Source organism: Anabrus simplex, chromosome 1 (assembly GCF_040414725.1).
Source record: "Anabrus simplex isolate iqAnaSimp1 chromosome 1, ASM4041472v1, whole genome shotgun sequence".
In the NCBI taxonomy this organism is placed as follows: Eukaryota; Metazoa; Arthropoda; class Insecta; order Orthoptera; family Tettigoniidae; genus Anabrus; species Anabrus simplex.
The window spans coordinates 1,026,020,774-1,026,040,792 of NC_090265.1; the positions used below are offsets into that span (position 1 = coordinate 1,026,020,774).

Genomic DNA, 20,019 nt, shown 5'->3' on the forward strand with positions numbered 1-20,019 from the left:
GCTCTAAGTCAGCAACAGATGTGTGCAATACTACAGAGTTGATTCGACAGCGCGTAGGAAGAATTAGTCCGACCAATGCTATCATGATTATAAAAAATATTACGAACAATTTTTGGATCACGCCATACCTGTGAAATGGCACGCACTTTATATAATTCATTGAGTGGTGCAATTTACCTCTTGAAATATTTTTATTGTAAGACGCTCTCCAATGGGGACTTTTGTATGATAAAAGTGTGTATCCAGCTGAAGAGTAACTCCACCAAGGCAGAGCCCCAATTCGTACAATTCAGTTCGCAAGAAGGGGTCGTGTCGGTAAGACGCGTGTCAAGTATCGTTCCGTATTAGTGAATATATACAGTGGAACAAAGTGTACCTGTGTAAGTATACATACGGTGTTGAGTAGAAACATCAAGTGTCTATGACAGTGTTTTCCAAATCATCAGGGAACTGAAAAATGAAAAAAAGAACCATATTCTATGAAATAGCTAACATATTGCCGACAAGGGATTTTGAGTTGCATAATAATTACGACACAATTGTAATACAAGCTGTGTTACGTTCAGTAGTAACGAAACCAAGACATTTCAACATGCAGGGAATCACTTCAGTTTAAAGAACACTTTCCTTAGTATGTTGTAGTAGGCCAGCTGGCGAACGGCTATTTGGTGAATCTTCACTTTCGCCAGTATACTCGGTCAAGGGCAAACACAACCCTCGCATCTTAAGGGAAACTGTTTGTCAAGACTGGAGGGGAGGCATACAACGACAGGAATTGACTGCGTGTGTGAAAGAAGCAGACGTCCGAGACAAATAATATTATCAACAATCTTTCGCGATTGAGCAGGAAGTAGGGTGTGCAAAAATCAGTTGATTAGTGTTCCGATATGTTATAGTAGTAGTACAGCGAAAATACCGTGTGTTGAGTGTAAATAATAAAGCGTCATATTTCTGTGTTAGATGTAAGTAGTGGTTAAGCAATCTGGATTACCTCAAGAAAAATGAAGAATTATAACTGCAGTATAATGGAGTATTAACTTTACCATGGCGGAATCCTCTGGCGGGGTTGGAGTTGGTTGCTAGATGTGAGTAGTATCTCATATAATTATGTAGAATCTAAAACATATCTTTACTGTAATATAGATGTATATACGCGAGTCGTAGAGTTAAGATACGAGGGCACAGTCAAATTTATTTAGGGAATTTTTGTCGTGTTAGTGTGTATAGATTTATTATTATATTATTATTATTATTATTATTATTATTATTATTATTATTATTATTATTATTATTATTATTATTATTATTACCATAAGTACGTTGCTACTCCACGTTATTTGTGTAAATTTTAACGATTATGTGAAGAACAATTTCAGTTTAGTGTGTTGTCATAAACATGTCTATTTTGAATTATTTAAAGGACCGTCGTCGGATAAATATTTTAAATTAATTAATAGCATCATTTCTTGTATGGACAAGTATAACGAGTTAGTATTGTGGTATCTTGATTCAATATAATGACTAGGAATTTATTTGATTTACTATCACGATGTCAATGTGATAGTAGAAGTTATATGTTTTTGAAGCAGAATTTGAATAAACGATTGGGTGATTATTGTTATTATTATTAAATTTATAGCCTGTAGTAAGAATTTTTCATTGCAATGAAATGGGATGTTGTGTGACAATAGCAGTCAGAAATTTGTTGAGGTCCAGATTAAGCAGGATATTGTGATACGTGATGTTCTTCTCAGAGAGGAGATTTATGCACCAACTGGTGACTGGAAAATGAAGAAAAATCAGCGATGCAGCTGACATGAATTGAATACCGGCATTGTGAAGCCAAAGGAACATAGTATTGAAAGGAAGATATGTTAATGAAGCAGTTGAAAATACTAAGTAGTAGAAAGGACCTAATGACGCATTTGTGACGCAACATCGACGATTGATATGTAAAATTTAATTGACTATTTAGATTGCCACATAAATATCGTGTTGGTGCGTGGAACACCTAATTGATGAGTGTTAGATACTGTTTTCTTTTGAGAAATTACTTTTTCGCGTGACATTATTTATTATTATTAATTATGTTTATTTTGGCAATATATATGCTACGATCCTTGGAGCCGTCATGAACCCACTTCATGAATATATATAAATGGATTTTACAGTGTATCAGGTTGAGTAAGCCACGAGATTAATTGGTTTATGGTCGTGGTTAACGGTTGTTTCAGTGATTTATTACAATATGGAGACTGAAATGCCGGCCCCCGTGGTGTAGGGGTAGCGTGCCTGCCTCTTACCCGGAGGCCCCGGGTTCGATTCCCGGCCAGGTCAGGGATTTTTACCTGGACCTGAGGGCTGGTTCGAGGTCCACTCAGCCTACGTGATTAGAATTGAGGAGCTATCTGACGGTGAGATAGCGGCCCCGGTCTGGAAAACCAAGAATAACGGCCGAGAGGATTCGTCGTGCTGACCACATGACACCTCGTAATCTGCAGGCCTTCGGGCTGAGCAGCGGTCGCTTGGTAGGCCAAGGCCCTTCAAGGGCTGTAGTGCCATGGGGTTGGTTGGTTGGTTGGACACTGAAATTAACCAGTAATCGTCAATATTTAATTAGATAAGCTGATATTATAATTTTCTTGCAGAATTTATATGTGGATATGACTTGTTGTACATATTTGTGAATACCCAGTAAGTGATAGTTTGTTGTTCCCAACTTTTTTTGTTGACGTCGTAGGCTATTCATTTGGCTGTGTCTCTTGTTGTAAATAATACCTTACATTTAGAATTCTTTTTTTTTAAGTGGGAGAGTTATTTATCCTCGATTTAATTTAGATTAGTGTAGAACTCGCGTATAAATGTAAGGAAATGTTTTAGATTCAAATGCAACAACAACAACCGAGTAAAATTTAATTGGTTACTGAACATGAATTGGTGTGAACTAAAATTTCTGTATATTTAAATTTGTATGTTATGAAACATGATTTATAGCTAGACAGTTCAGTAACCATTAGTAAAAAAGGTAATTCTTAATTGCAAAAACATTATTTAGGCAATTGACTTTTCTTTATTTTTACACAATGAGCAGTGTTTATCTTCCTGAGAAGAAAATTGTCATGGTAACTCTTATTTAAAACAAATGTTTATTAAATTATGTAAACGAGAGTTTATTGTAACTACCATTGGTGTGATGTTTTAATTGGTTTGTGAATGTTCTGAATAGTAAATTTTACATACACTGTGGTAGTGAATTACAGTGGACACCAGTGGCTAGACATTATTATTATTATTATTATTATTATTATCATTATTTTATAAAGGATTTTCATTTTCGTTATTATTATTAGTGTGTTATCATTATAGTTTACCTATTATTTAGGAAGGCCTAATATAATGATGGAGGCATGTTATCGATCTTTCTGAAGCAGTTAATTATGCATTTTTGGAGTTAATTATAATTTTAATTAAGTATAATATTAACATATTTATTTATATTTATGTGACTTTTGAGCGACTTTATTATTCATTTAATCAAGTTTTGATGGATGATTATTGGCATTTCTGATGCTTGATCTTGGATAGCCACTGTAAATTCATTTACTTAAATTTGTTATTATTATTGTTATTATTATTATCATCATCATTGTCCTCTTATTATTGCTATTATACATGGTCATTATCACCATATTACCAGGCAAGTGTATACATCAGCACAAGTACTTAATGAATTTGATTAATAGATTTGGTAATTAAATATAAGTTTCTCACAAGGTCATTAACAAATTATTTATCTCAAGAGTCAATTATTGACGTGAAATCCAGTCTGATTTTGTGAACAATACTCTTGGACACTATGACAGTGTAATAGTAGAAATTTTGGCTCTGAATTTTCATCATATTCAGTAATTATGGATTAATTACATTTCTCCTTTCTTTAATTATGATCAATAAATTTTATATACAGTTTTCAAAATCATTCTGTTTCAAGATCTTTATTTAGATGGCTATCCTCAGTTGAGTTTTACCTTATGCATCCCTTAATCGACGATAGGGACTGATTACCACTGAGATGGATCTGAAAGCTTCGGGGCAGCCGTGGCAATAGTGGTCTTCTAGTCAACACCGAAGCAGCTCTAGAAGGGTGCATTACGTCGCACCGACACAGATAGGTCTTATGGCGACGATCGGAGAGGAAAAGACTAGGATTGGGAAGGAAGCGGTCGTGGCCTTCATTAAGGTAAAGCCTCAGCAGTCCGCTAGTGTGAAAATGGGAAACCACCGAAAACCATCTTCAGGACTGCCGACAGTGGGGTTCGAACCCACTATCTCCTGGATGCAAGCTCACAGTCGCGCAGCCCTGACCGCACAGTCAATTCGCCCGGCAATCCAAAGTCCATCAAATATTGAAATGATCAATCCTTATAGTAATGAGTTTTTTCTCTCTTTGGATCAGTGGTAAAGTGTCGGTCTCTGGATCAGAAGATAGCGGGTTCAAAACCGACAGAGATAATCGGATTTGTAAATCGCGGAGAAAAGTCCATTCTACACCCTGTGTCGTAAGATGCCGGCATGCAAAAGATCTCCGGTGACGCATTTATTATCTACCCGACAAAGTTAATTAAAACCCTAGACGCCATAGAAAGATTCGGTTCGCTCTGCTATTTAGTAGGCCTAGGATAAAACGGAATGTTGAAATTGACCAGCAGGCAGCTAGATGGCGTCACATAAAATTATCTGCACACGGCAGCAGAGGTCATACGATTATTATTAATAATCGTTATTATTATTATTATTATTATTATTATTATTATTATTATTATTATTATTATTATTATAATTATAACCGGGTGAGTTGGTCATGGGGTTAGGGGCGCGCATCTGTGAGATTGCATCCGGGAGATAGTGAGTTCAAACCCCACTGTCTACAGCCCTGAAGAAGGTTTTTCGAAGTTTCCCGTCTTCACACCAGGTTGTACCAAGGCCGTTTCCTTCCCACTCCTAGGCCTTTCCTATCCCATCGTCGCCATAAGACCTATCTGTGTCTGTGCGACGTAATTAAAAAAGCAAAATATTATTATTGTTATTATTATTATTATTATTATTATTATTATTATTATTATTATTATTATTATTATCGTCCGCCTGTGTGGTGTAGTGGTTAGCGTGATTAGCTGCCACCCTGGAGGTTCGGGTTCGATTCCAGGCTCTGCCACGAAAATTTGAAAAGTGGTACGAGGGCTGGAACGGGGTCCACTCAGACTCGGGAGGTCAACTTAGTAGAGGTGGGTTCGATTCCCACCTCAGCCATCCTCGAAGTGGTTTTCCGTGGTTTCCCACTTCTCCTCCAGGCGAATGCCGGGATGGTACCTAACTTAAGGCGACGGCCGCTTCCTTCCCTCTTCCTTGTCTATCCCTTCCAATCTTCCCATCCCTCCACAAGGCCCCTGTTCAGCATAGCGGGTGAGGCCGCCTGGGCGAGGTACTGGTCATTCTCCCCAGTTGTATCCTCCGACCAAGAGTCTGAAGCTCAGGACATTGCCCTTGAGGCGGTAGAGGTGGGATCCCTCGCTGAGTCCGAGGGAAAAGCCGAACCTGGAGGGTAAACAGATGATGATGATTATTATTATTATCTGACGACGATGGTGGTTGCTGATAGGTTTTATTTTTATAAGGTGAAACACATTTTATATTTATTGATCAAGAAAACATTAAAAATCACTATTGAAATGAAAGGGGAAAAGAGTAAGAAATAATCACTCAAACGATGGTGAAGACAGGAATCATAAAATGCAGAGGGAATTACACCATTGAACCTGAGCATTTCGAGTAGAATTCTAAATCTATTGACTCCCGTGGTCAGTCTGAAAACTGCAACCCAGCCAATCTTCTCTCCACCAACCAATTACATCTAGGTTACCTGGGTGGTTTATACCGACTGAATACAACAATCTGATCAAAGCCTTCAATTCCCCAATGTCCGTTCTTCTGGTATCTTTAATACAGGTGCATTTGGGCTATACCATTTGTATTTCTATGTTTTGTACGTTACTATTTTCAGAGATGATTGGGAAAGAATCCTTGCCAACATTCAATAGCATTCACTAAAGTTCTTACGTTCTAGATGAGACCTAGAAGCTCAGTATGTACATTGTGTTTTTGGTCGATAGGTTTTATTCTAAGGGGTATTATGACAGTGTGTTATTCCATCCTTACCTACATAGACTGGAGTCCCAGTAGGCCTAGGTTGATTTATGTTGCCAAATCTTGAAACGGTTATTAGCGCCAGTGTCATTACACGAATTGTGTGGCTGATAAAGAGGTAACTCCTTATCTTCCTCATCCGTACATTCTTCTGTCTCCTCCCCGTCATGACAATCATTTAGAAAGGCATTTTAATGTACATCGCTAGAGTCTGACAAGTCAATTCTAAAATGCGATCACTAACGTCCTCATCGTTCACATAATGGAGAAGAGACCGAATATTATCCTGTTCCTTTTCGTAGTTCATTATGAAGCCAACACAATTAACACTACAGAGTAAGAATGTTCACTTAAATAAACTAACACACTCGAAATCCTATTACTTGAACACAAGCCTATAGGTCAGTTGCCGACATAACGACATTACATATTACCAAGCTTCGGGAGACAGAGGCCAACTACTAAAGTGTGTCAGACGTATCCATAGAGGATTAGTAGGAGTGATACGCCTGATAACGCTATAAGCGTGACATTATGGTTTGAAAACCAAATAGGGCGGCAGTTTACCACCAGGCGTGTAACTACATGTTAGGAAACATCAACGTTTTATGATACTTAGGTTAGTAGTGAGAGGTTGAGGGAGATCTGTTAGGAAACTTATAATATAAAATAAAATTTAATTCAGTTGGAAGAGATTTTCTCCGTGAATCAATCTTTAAACCAATTACTTTGTTGGTTTCACTTTCTCTTATTCAAATTTCCACTACCAACTATTTTCCTTTCTGAAGCGGAAGGTGGTTTAGAATTCAATTTTGATACCTCATAGCCGTTCACATTTTTAGCTTCATTGTGGCTGACATACTATCTATTAGTAATCCTGACATCAGGGTGTATTCAAAAAATACCGCTTTATTATCGAAGCAAATCGGGCAGCTCTGGGAAAACTACATCGCTCATCTTCTTGAAACAAACTACGGCTAACTTAGAATTGTAAAAGTTGGCAACATTCGATAGCATTTCGCGCAAAGGAAGAAATGATTTCTGAAACGCATGGCTGGGATTAGATGCTAATCGTTTCTCTTGCATTCTATTAATAATCATAATACATAACTTACATTATCATTATAGACCGTTATTCCTTTCCGCGTTCAGTCTGCAAGCCTCTGTGAATGTAGTAAACGTCGCCACAATACTCTCTTTACGAACAATGCTGTGGTCCCATTTACTTCTATACCTCTTACTTTTAAATCGATAGAAACTGAGTCTGACCATCGTCGTCTTGGTCTTACTTCTCTAACCCTCCATAGCAGAGTTCATTATTCTCCTAGGTAACCTATCCTCCTCCATTCGCCTCACATGACCCCACCATCGAAGTCGGTTTATCCGTACAGCTTCATCCATCGAGTTCATTCCTAACTTAGACTTATTTCCTCACACCGAGTTCCCTCCTGCCATTGTTCCCACCTGTTTGTACCAGTAATCATCTTGCTACTTTCATGTCTGTTACTTCTAACTTATGAATAAGGTATCCTGAGTCAACCTAGCTTTCGCTAACTTAAAGCAAAGTTGATCTGAAAACAGACCGATGTAAAGATAGTTTCGTCTGGGAGCTGACTTCCTTCTCACAGAATAATGCCGATCGCCCTGCCAGCTCACTGCATTAGGTTTACTACAACTCGATTCAATCTCACCTAGCATTTTACCATTCTAGGAGAACATACAACATAAATACTTGAAATTATCGACCTGTTCTATCTTTGTATCACCAATCTGACATTCAATTCTGTTGAATTTCTTACCTACTGACATCAATTTAGCCTTCGAAAGGCTAATTTTCATACCATACTCATTGCACCTATTTTCAAGTTCCAAGATATTAGACTGCAGGCTTTCGGCACAATCTGCCATTAAGACCAAGTCGCTAGCATAGGACAGACTGCTTACTACATTTCCACCTAACTGAATCCCTCGCTGCCACTTTGTATCTTTCAGCAGATGATCCATGTAACCTACGAACAGCAAAGGTGAAAGATTACAGCCTTGTCTAATACCTGTAAGTACCCTGAACCAAGAACTCATTATACTATCAATTCTCACTGAAACCCAATTGTCAACATAAATGTCCTTGATTGATTTTAATAATCTACCCTTAATTAAGTAGTCACTCAGTATGGCGAATATATTTTACCTCGGTACCCTGTCATATGCTTTCTCTAGATCTACGAAGCATAAACACAGCTGTCTATTCCTCTCGTAGCATTTTCCAAATAACCTGGCGCACACTAAAAATCTCATCCTGACAGCCACTCTGTGGTCTGAAACCACACTGGTTTTCATCGACCTTCTTCTAAACCACTGATCGCACCCTCCCTTCCAGGATGCCAGTGAATACTTTGCCTGGTATTCTAATCAAAGGTATACCTCTATACTTGTTACAATCATTCCTGTTCCCTTGCTTATAGATAGGTGCAATTACAGCTTTTGTCCAATCTGAAGGTACTTTACCAACACTTCATGCCAATCTTGCTACTCCATGAAGCCATTTCTTCCCTGCATTCCCAATATACTTCACAATTTCAAGTCTGATTTCGTCTATTCCTGCTGCTTTATGAAAATTGACTTTATTGACCATCCTTTCCACTTCCTCAAGCGTAATTTCACCAACATTATTTTCCTCCTCCTAATGAGCTTGGTTGTTCGCAACACCACCAGGATGATTTCCTTTTATATTGATAAGTTGTTCAAAATATTCTCTCCACCTCTCCAGTGATTCCCTGGGATCTATTATGAGTTCACCTGAATTGCTCAAAACACTGTTCATTTCCTTTTTCCCTCCCTTCCTAAGATTCTTTATTACTGTCCAGAAAGGTTTCCCTGCTGCTTGACCTAGCCTTTCCAGGTTATTACCAAAATCTTCCCACGACTTCTTTTTGGATTCAACAACTATTTGTTTCTGTCCTTTTCTTTCATCTACGCACAATTCCCTGTCTGCCTCGGCCCTTGTTTGGAGCCATTTCTGATAAGCCTTCGTTTTACGTTTACAAGCTGCTCTCACTTCATCATTTCACCAAGATGTTCCTTTTTTCCCATCTTTACACAGAGTTGTTCCTAGGCATTCCCTTGCTGTTTTTAATACAGCATCCCCGTATGCCACCCATTCTCTCTCTATATCCTGAATCTGCATCCTGTCTGCTGTTCAAAAATTCTCACTAATCGTATCCAAGTACTTCTGTCTAATTTCCTCGTCCTGGAGATTTTCTATCCTTATTCGTTTGCAGACATATTTCACTTTCTCTACCCTAGGCCTATAGATAGTTCACTACAGATCAGACAGTGGTCTCACCTAAAAATACCCGGAAAACTCGTATATTCCAAACAGAATTCCTGATTTCGAATTCGATTAAGATAGAGTCTATTATGGATCTGGTACCCCTAACCACCCATGCGTAGCAGTGATTAGCCTTATGCTTGAAGAATGTATTCGTAATTCCTAAACCCATACTAACACAGACGTCCAGCAAATGCTTACCATTCCCATTAGCTTCCATATCTTCCCCACATTTCCCAATCACCCTTTGGTATCTTCAGTTCTATTTCCAACTCTCGCTTTGAAATCGCCCATTAGCACTATCCTATCGTTGCTGTTCACCCTGACTACCATGTCACACAATGCTTCATAAAACTTCTCAACTTTATCCTCATCTGCACCCTCACATGGTGAATGCACTGAGACAATTCTTGTACTAATTCCTCTAACTGCCAAATCTACTCACATCATTCGCTCATTTACGTGCCTAACAGAATATATGTTGCGTGCAATAGTATTCCTGATGAACAGCCCTACCCCACACTCTGCCCTTCCCTTTCTAACATCCGTGAAGTACACTTTATAATCTCCTATCTCTTCCTCGTTATGTCCTCTTACCCGAATATCACTTACTCCTAGCACATCCAGATGCATCCTCTTTGCTGACTCAGCCAGTTCTACCTTCTTTCTTCCATAAGCCCCATTAATATTGATAGCACCCCATCGAATTCTATTTCGTTCGCCAAGTTGTTTCCAAGGAGTCCCCCGCCTGCCAAATGGGAGTGGGACTCCGTTACTCCCATAGGTCCGAGTCTTGCTTCAAATGTTCTGAGCTCGGTAAATTCATGAGGCAGGATGCTACCCTTATTTACATATAGTCCAAGTGAGGATCTCTCCTCTAACGGGTTATGGACCATCGGTGGATTGTATAGTCCTAGCCGTCTGAGCACAAAAGGGCCATGACTCAGAACATGTTCAAGATGTCCACTCCCATTCCATAGCAACTGGTATCCCGACTCTCAGGACCACTTACTAGGCCACTCAGCCGTTGCCCATGATTCATAAACCAGGGCGTGACTACAGTAAGCCGCAACATGAACCATCTATTAATAATCAAATAAGACAATATTTATTATTATTATTCTTCTGACACTTTTTCCTACACTCTGTTGAGGTCATTAGTGCGATCTAAATTTCTATCGACGAAAGATGCTGGCCACCCTCATCGGAAGATCTGCCTTGCTGGCACTGCTGTCGGCTAGCAGTAAACACACGAAATTTTGTTTATGTTATCTAAATAAGATTGTATTACTTATTATCTTTTCAGCACATGACTATCAGTGAAGTGGTTGAGTTCATTTGGTGTTATAAAGGCAGGGGCCGATGACCTAGATTTTAGACCCCATTAAACAACAATCATCACCATTGTCGTCATCGTCGTCATGAAATAAAACAGTTTTATTTTGACAATTATCACATCCTTCTTGAAATAATTTCATACATATTCAGTAACATTATCTAATAATCGTCCGCCTGTATGGTGTAGAGGTTAGTGTGATTAGCTGCCACCCCCAGAGGCTCGGGTTCGATTCCCGGCTCTGCTACGAAATTTGAAAAGTGTTTCGAGGGCTGCAACGGGGTCCACTCAGCCTCGGAAGGTCAAATGAGTAGAGGGGGTTCGATTCACGCTTCAGCCATCCTCGAAGTGGTTTTCTGCGGTTTCCCACTTCCTCTTCAGGCAAATGCGGGATGGTATCTACCTTAAAGCCACGGCCGCTTCCTTTCTCTTCCTTGCCTATCCATGCCAATCTTCGAATCTCCCTACAAGGCCCCTGTTCAGCATATCAGCTGAGGAAGCCTGGGCGAGGTACTGGTCCTCCTTCCCCGTTGTATCCCCGACCCAAAGTCCCACGCTTCAGGACATTGCTCTTGAGGTGGTAGGGGTGGGATCCCTCGCTGAGTCTGAGGTATAAACCAACCCTGGTCGTTAAGAGGATTAAGGAAGAATGAAAGAAGGAAAGATATCTAAAATTATTGTTTCTTAATGTCCACTACAATACCGATAACGAATACAAGTTTTAACTACACAGTTACAAATGTGTACCCGGTGCCGTACTCGGATTAACCGAGTATTGACGTCATAGTACTTGCTCCGAACCGAACCGCACCGTCCCAGCCACTACTTGGTCACTGTTTACAGCTGGATGTCCTTCCTGGCGCCAACCCTATGTGAAAGGATGTGTTCTTCAGTGCGTGTTTATCTGCTGATTCCTATTATGACGTTTTGTGTGAACAAGAGTCAGATAAATTAACTTGACACAATTAAAATATCCTATCTGGCTAGGAATTATACCTAGGACCCTGAGAACCGAAGGCTGCTATGCTGACAATTTAGCCAAGGATCTGGAGAAATGTAGAAACTAAGAGGAAACTACATTGTCACATTGCCTTCTTCATGTTTTTCCTTCTCATCGCAATAAAAATTTAAAATCATTCTTGCACTGTACCTTCTGTGTCAGGTTTAAATTTAGAATTACTGTCGAGAGGTTTTCTACGGGATGTTTCTCTCTGCCCAAGTCCTCGCTTCCTTTCCATCTTGCTTTATATGATTAGTTGCATGAGATTGTATTTATAATGTTTATGATTCTTCAGTCTGTCGAATATGAAATACATAATTGTTTTAAATACTTTTACATACTTGTAATATGACATATTTCATTTGAAGCAGGATTACATATATCATTATACCAGAACATTCTCAGATTCTATCAAGTCACTTTTATAACATGTATGCATGGTAGAAAATTGATGCTGCGTTATAGTTCTTTTACACTTATCCATAATATCATCCATTCGTAAACATAGTCAAGATTACGCAACGTAAATAATTTTGTAGACTTACACCCATGTTGTAAATTTAATTTGATAGAGTAGAGGCTGTTCTTATAAAAAAATGCCATTCTCTTGTAGGCAAAATATTTTCTTTCAAAGGAAAGTTGAACCGTTTTCAAAATTTTGTATTTCTTGTTTGAAAGACTGAAAATTCATAAAGGTTACATTAACTAATAATGTAATGAATGGTTTCAGTCCTAACAAATCGGGCTGCATTAAAATCTCACAAAACTAGTTAGATTCCTCACGGTTTGTAAGGGTTGGCAATTAGCACGATAGAGTACCAGCTCGTTAGGGGGTGCGGCCCACGCAACAGATCATTAACATTATGTTATACATCCATTCTCGGAACTAAAATGTTCAATTAATTCAGTGGAGTACATTTATGAATTCAAGTGTGTATTACTACTAAGTGCCGGTTATGTACCGTTGCTGTAGCAATCTGTGATCACTCACGCTATGAGGTTCAATCTAATATTTTTACACATTTTGCTAGAATTCATTTGTCTTAAGTTTTGAATCGATTTCCGTTGAAAGTGATTCGTTCACTCTATTGTGCACGCCATGACGAATTTATGGAGTAGCTGTGTTTTTCAGGGAAGGAGGGCGAAAAGCGTTGTTAGTTGCCATCGTTTTAAACCGTAAACCAATGTAGACTTTATTGATACAGCAAAATTCTAGTTGTTATTTCGCAAGCGCCGGCCAAGCGGTGTAGGAGTAGCGTGCCTGCCTCTTACCTGGAGGCCCTGGGTTCGATTCCAGGCAGGCCAGGGACTTGTATCTGGATCCGAGGGGTTCTTCGAGCTCCACTCAGCCTACGTGATTACAATTGAGGCAGCCCCGATCTAGAAATAATAACGGCCGAGAGAATTCGTCGTCCTGATACGACACCTCATAACTTTCAGGCCTTCGGGCTGAGCATCGGTCACTTGGTAGGCCATGGTCCTACGGGGCTGTTGCGCCATGTTTTGTTTTATCTACTAAGTACGTTGATACTGTATGTTTATAGACTATTTATTTTATCATTTGATGTCGTTTTAATTAGAAACAAGACTGATGTTTTAGTTTAAGTGCAAGTCGTATTTAATTTAAAAATTATTTAATAGATGTATACAATAAAAACATTATAATAGGCCACAATAAAGTCAAAAGGAATCATACGAAATTGATAAGAGAAATAAGGATATTTGGCTTTCACCTAACAAAGCGAGTGATTTCGTGACTTAAACGACCTTGATCGTGGGTTAATATTTCACAGTGCAGAATGATAATGACGTCAGTTCGACGAAAACCTAAGAGGTAGGAAATACAAAACTGGTACAGTTAGATTATATCAAGTACTTGGATCGTGTAACTCCAGGATGGTAGTATAGTAAATAGAAACAAATCAAGGTGTAGCAGGGTAATGTAGTGAGCTCCCAGTTCCGAGCTACGGTATTCTGTAAGAAAGAAGCGAGCTCTCTGGTGAATTTCTTTCTACATCGTTCTGTTTTCCGACGATCTTGTTGTATGGAGGTGAAAGCTAGGTTGACTCACTACATGTTATTCATGATCTACGAGTAAGACACATGAAGGTAGTGAGAATGTTTTCTGGTACAAACTGGTGGGAACAATGCGAGGAAGGTGTCTGCGATGAGGAGAAAAGGGGTAAGTGTATGGAATGGCCTAGGTATATAAAACCGTGCGTATAAACATAAATATCATTGTCTACACATGTACATGACAAAACGGATCTATGAGATAATTTTAGATGTTTGGGAAAGTTTAGGGTAATTCACTGAAGAAACTGACCACATCGCATTGCTCTCAAATGAAGTTTATTTTGCGTATTGCCTCACTTACAATGGTAAAAGTTAATTCACATACATAAATGACAACATTCTATAGCCTCATTAGTATATACATCATTTACATGTAGCAAACATTATGGATATCTGGGACAATATTTGAAAACCAGAAGTGATGAGAAGAATTAAATTATGCGGCTTCAGTTTCCAGCAAACGGCACGATTACTGCCGAAGTGAACCTTCAGTCTCAACCTGCAGCAAAGAGCATTGAAATTACGGTTTAAATAAAATAATGACATGGACGGTGATTAGATTAGTGAGCTTAAGGTAATGAAAATATTATTATTTAAAGTATAGGTACTCGTTTTCTCAAAGGTGATTTATGTAGAACTATTCCTTGTTAAATCAGTCATGTGATCTCTATGTTTGAGTCTTGAACTAAAACACAATTATTTTATGGGAAGAAGAAGTTTCTGACTTGTAGACTGCTAGATATTCAATCAAAACTGAATCGGTTGGAAAGAGAATTAATGGACGTATCCAGATGAAAATCGAAATGAAGAGAGAACTTGTATGAAATGTTCCGAAAAGGGTAGCTAACTTCTTTGGATACATTTTGTCTCATAAATAATCCTACCTGCTTTAATCGAAAGGAAATTTTCGCGAAGGAGATGACTGACGTTATAATTAGAGGATCAAGTTATTTCAAGATTTAATGCAATCTTTTCTGGTTACTACCTATTCAAATGACAAGTGAAGATGAATACAGAGACCAATAGGCCCTATGCACATCGACAAGAACAAGGACTTCAATAAATAATACCAACTTTAAAACAGACCATATAGAAAGAACTTTCTTAACCCATTTAATTTTCAACGTAATTTTAAAATTATTGTCGTGCTAATTTTCGTCTCCACGTATGTCAGTTATTGGGTGTATGTTGTACGTCAGGTTTTGGTATTGTGTGGTCTACTGTTTCTAATGTAAGAAATATGAAGATATAAATCATGTAGTTGAAATATAACCTTTCATTAATATCCAGCAATGAGGGTGAACAAGAGTAATATATTAGCTAAATATTAGTGATGGATGGCCTTTACCAATATCTGATAAGATAATATTTTCTTTTCGTTAAATGAATCTCGCACTACAAACTAATTTTAATTAAACATTTTGTTTCATACTTACATTGAACATTTGTTCTGCTAGCATAGTCTGTAACAAATAGAAGAACAACTTAGTTGGAGTATCGGTATGGTAAATTACTAAACTCACAGATATGTTTAGCAAAATATCAATTTTACCTTTAATGTATGTTAGGAAATTCTAGTCTTTCTGACAAAAATTATTGAATGATTGAGGAAGGTCAATAATAATTTAATAGAAATAAAACAACTCACGGTAATTTCAGTGAACAAACAAACCGTACTTGCGTTGCTCATGTGATTGATTGATTGTATGGAATTAGGAAACATTCATGGTTATGACGTATAACAGGCACGGTGGTGGACAGCCAAGGATTACAAGACAGTTACACAACAAAGGAACGGGATCTTGGGAAATTTCCAATAGTTTACCACGTTTAGCAAATGTGTGTTTACAGATAGTGTGTGGTAACCCATTTATGTGTTTGTGGTTGTATTGTAACTGTAATTATTTGAATTATGTCAGTTTACATGAAACATAAAATGAAGTAATAATATAATACTTTCCAGGTTCGAATCTGGAAACAGCAGCAAAAATTTATTAACGACATGAATGTAAAACAGGTCTATGTGATTTATAAAAATCTTTTAAAAACGCTCTGTAATGTTCATATTGATTTGAGGATAGCAAAACAACCTGTAGGTACGAAAGTAGAAAATGTAATTTAGTGTATTTCCTCTGTCACAGTGGTATTTTCTGTATTTTTGTTGGAAATAGGTGGAAACAATAAATTTTTCCACCTTCACAATTTGGGAAAAATTCTCCTCCGCACAAGGAATGTAGATTAACTTAGTTCCGGGTACTGGAATATGAGATAAGTTCATGAGTTCCTGGCTTTCTAGTGCATAAACTAATTCTTAACCTTCAACCAATACCTCCTAGGACCGCAATCTACCCCAGTTCCTAGGAAATAATTGGTTGGTAGAGCAGGGCCATCCAAACAGCGCTCCCCGAGCGCTAGCGCTCTGGCCGCGCTCTAAGCCAGTGCTCCAAGCGCTTTGGGGGAAGGTGGTTTTGGTAGTGGTGAGAGAACTTGGCTGGCTGAGCGAGCTACTCCAATGCGCTTTGTTGACAGCGTGTAACTAAATCAGTTTCGCAGTTGTCATGACTAAACTTCATACAAAAAAAAAAAGGACTTGTGAAGCAGCAGCCTTTAAAGCAGAATGGGAAATTTCATTTTTCTGTGCAGGTTATAAATGGCATGCCAAATTTTTAGTGTACCGCCGAGATTTAATGTGTTAAAAAAACACAGTTTAGAACGGCACTACAGTGCTAACCACAAGGATGATTACGGTGGTTTGACAGACGCCAGTTGCCAATCGAAGTTGGAAGAATTGGAAGAAAATTTCAAGCAGCACTATTCTGAAGGTATTATTGTTTTAATTTGAAAATGCTTGTTTACAAACGGGAATGAAGAAATGATTGAATTATCTGAAGAACACTAAAATTGTGACTTGCCGTATTTTTGTCTGACAGGAGATAGAGGAAAGTGCGGTCGGTGGAGCAAGCTACAAATGTTCGCTGCGAATAGGCAAAGCTGGAAAATCCTTCACGGAAGGGAATGTAATCAAGGAGTGCCTAATGGACGCGGCGGCAAGTATTTGTCCTATGGAGCTAGTTGAGAAATTTGACAAAATCTCTCTCCCTCTTCAAACCGTTGCTCGTAGAATAGACGATATAACCGTTGATATGGAACAGCAATTAATGGAGAAGGCAGCAAATGTTGTATCCTTTTCCATCGCCCTCGGCGAATCAACCGATATTGCGGACATAGCTCAGCTCGTTATTTTCATTCAAGGGGTGGATGACGATCTTCGGGTCACCGAGAATTTCCTAGACTTGGTAGCTCACAAAGACACCGCTACCGGTTTCGATATTTTCCAAGCTGTGGAGGATATTTTTAAGTCAATGGGATTAAAATGGGAGCGGTTGCCGAGCGTAACGACGGATGGAGTTCCTTTTGTACGTGGTCTACACACGAGGTTCCTCCGCTATGTAAAATTATAAATGGCTGAGAGCGGCAGTACCCTAATGGCGGCGATCCATCGCTTGATACAGCAGGAGGCAATCTGTGCAAAAGTCACCAAGCTTAATTAAACACGTAATGGGAACAGATGTACGAATGGTAAATTTTCTTCGCTCCCATCGCTCGCATCGTCAATTCAAATGGTTCTTGGATGACATTGAAGCGGAGTATCCGAATATCCCGTAGCATGCAGAAATAAAATGGCTGAGCGAGGCGAAGGTGCTTCATCGAGTTTTTTGCTTGTGGAATGCAATAGATACCTTTTGTGACATGAAAGGTCGGCCCGAAGTTCTTTTGTGTGATCCTAAGTCAGTGGCGGACTTGGCATCGTAAGTGACATTACTGCCCATCTGAATAATTTGAACACATCGCTCCAGGGCGAAAAGCACAATATCTGCGATTTGGTGGGGGAAAAATCAAGCGCTCAAAAGAAAATTGATTTTGTGGGAAAACCAGTTGAGGGCAAGGAACGCAGGACATTTTCCATTGCTTGAAGCAGTGAAAGAAGGTGTCGACTTTGATGAGTACTTGCAGGTAATTCGCCAATTACAAGAAGAGTTTGAAAAGAAATTTTCAGAATTATCAGAACTCCAAGCGGTGTTAGATGTATTTGTTCGACCATTTTTCTTAGTCAGACAGTGTTCCACAACTATTTCAATTAGAGTTGATTGAACTGCAGTAAAATGTTCGTCTTAAAGACCGCTTTCTAATGTCACAAAGTATAGAAGAATTCTACAACGGCTTACCGCAAGAAGAATACCCCCATTTGTTCGGCTCAACGTACATTTGTGATCGTTTCTTTTCGGTTCTTAAGTTTACCAAAACTAAACATCGTGCAGCGATGAGCGATAGAAACTTGCTCAATTGTTTAAGAAAAGCTGTGTCCAGAAATATTGTACCCAATGTAGAGAAGATTGTTTGCTCCAAAACTGAAAGCTCGTAAAAGTCACTCAAGGTCTGGGCTCTCTGTACGTATTGGTAAAATTTTGTTGAATTTTCCTCTCAGAGATGTTAAAATTTCACTTTTTAACGAATCACACTATTCTTTACTTAACACTTGATTTCGTTTCCTGCATATTCGATACATCGGAATACCTTTCGATTTGTGTATGCGGTAAGTTATATTTGTTACGGAAAAACAGCCCTATCAGTTTGATGTCAACAAACTCACAAAAGCCATCGGCCGCACGACTGTACGTACGTATCTGGTCAGCGCGGTCTGAACATCGTCTGTCTCAGGTCTCCTCCCTGCCACGCTGTGGTGGTGGTAGGGGAAGGAGCGCTAGTCTGACTGCCCAGTGCTCCCCGAGCGCGGGCGCTCTCGGAGCGCAATTGCTGGATGGCCCTGGTATAGAGTGTGAGTAGTGGTCGATATATTTAGCAAAGGTGAATTAATTAGCAAACAACAAACAACTGTGCATACTTGATCAAGTGGTCTTCTCTTCGGTGTAATTTTTGAACTAAGTGTTTTGAGACTCAGTAACATAGTTAATAGCCTTCTGCTTCCTCACTGTAAATGTTTAATATTTTAAGGAAATGTGTGTCCTTTGTCATGTAGATTAGCGCGCATGTCTTGGAAGAACTTGTGTACGCGAATATTGTCTGATAACATGTGCAGCGGAGTGTAAGAGCTAACACGGACGGAATAATCGTAAAATGAAGGGTCAGAGGAAAAGTAGGTTATTCAACTTCCTCCTGAACACAGAAAACAAAATTTTAGTTTCGAAAAGTTACTAGATAAACAAATAAAAGGTTAAAAAATCACATGCACTGAATAACTGAAGTTCAAAATGTAGTAAACTAAATTAAGCTTGGTCCGATGCCCAGTATTTCACCGCTAACTCGATTACGACAAAAATGTTGACTTACCTGTATTTTTCCCTTGACCATTCAAAAAAAGTCAAATTCAGAGCTAGGGTTCATATTTTGGAATCACTAATTATCAAATTGTTACTTCTGTCAAAATATTCAAGTTCATGGCTAATGAGGAATATGTTGCAGTTGATAAATGAAGTATTCTTTTTTGAAGTACTGGTATCTAAACCGTGAAGGAACGAGCTTCAGACTTCTTGTGGTACACTCTTAAATAAACAATATGGAATCTTTGGTCGAGAATAATTATTACTGTATATGTGTAACATCAGACTGCAGCTTCTGATTAAACGATTTGAGAATATTGTACAGTATGGCCTAGATTTTGTAAAACGGCTCGGTTAAATATTCTCTACCTGTAACTACTCTACCAAGTAAACTCATTCCCGGTCCTTTGAATACCAATCAGTACCAACTGACTCTGCCTATTTCTGGACCAAACTTTAACTGAGATAAATTGAAACGTATTTTCTCTGAAACTAGAACAGAAAACCTCATCACAGAATTACAACACTTCTTAAATGACACATGCTACACTGTTTGAAATGTTAAACTCACTCATAACAATGCAGCTGTGACATTATAATTGAATGTTTAATGCTTCAAATTTATCTATAAAATTCTTACGGTTATTATGCCCAAATCAATATAATGGGTGCGTAATTAGATATATTTTAGACTTTGAAATCCAACGTTGGGATGATGCATGTATAAACTGTTTAA

The 20,019-nt window shown here is 38.6% G+C and overlaps 1 protein-coding gene across 1 annotated transcript in view; it reads right to left on the reverse strand.

Moving 5' to 3' along the window:
- Window positions 1-14,203: 14,203 nt before the first annotated feature.
- The window catches only part of LOC136857914 (uncharacterized), a 175,974-nt gene continuing 170,158 nt past the window's right edge, over window positions 14,204-20,019 (reverse strand). The window contains exons 38-39 of the mRNA XM_068225176.1: window positions 15,381-15,407; window positions 14,204-14,443 (exon numbers count right to left, since the gene is read on the reverse strand). Coding sequence (XP_068081277.1) covers window positions 14,439-14,443; window positions 15,381-15,407 — 32 coding nt within the window. The 3' untranslated portion in view covers window positions 14,204-14,438. The remainder of the gene's footprint in view (window positions 14,444-15,380; window positions 15,408-20,019) is intronic.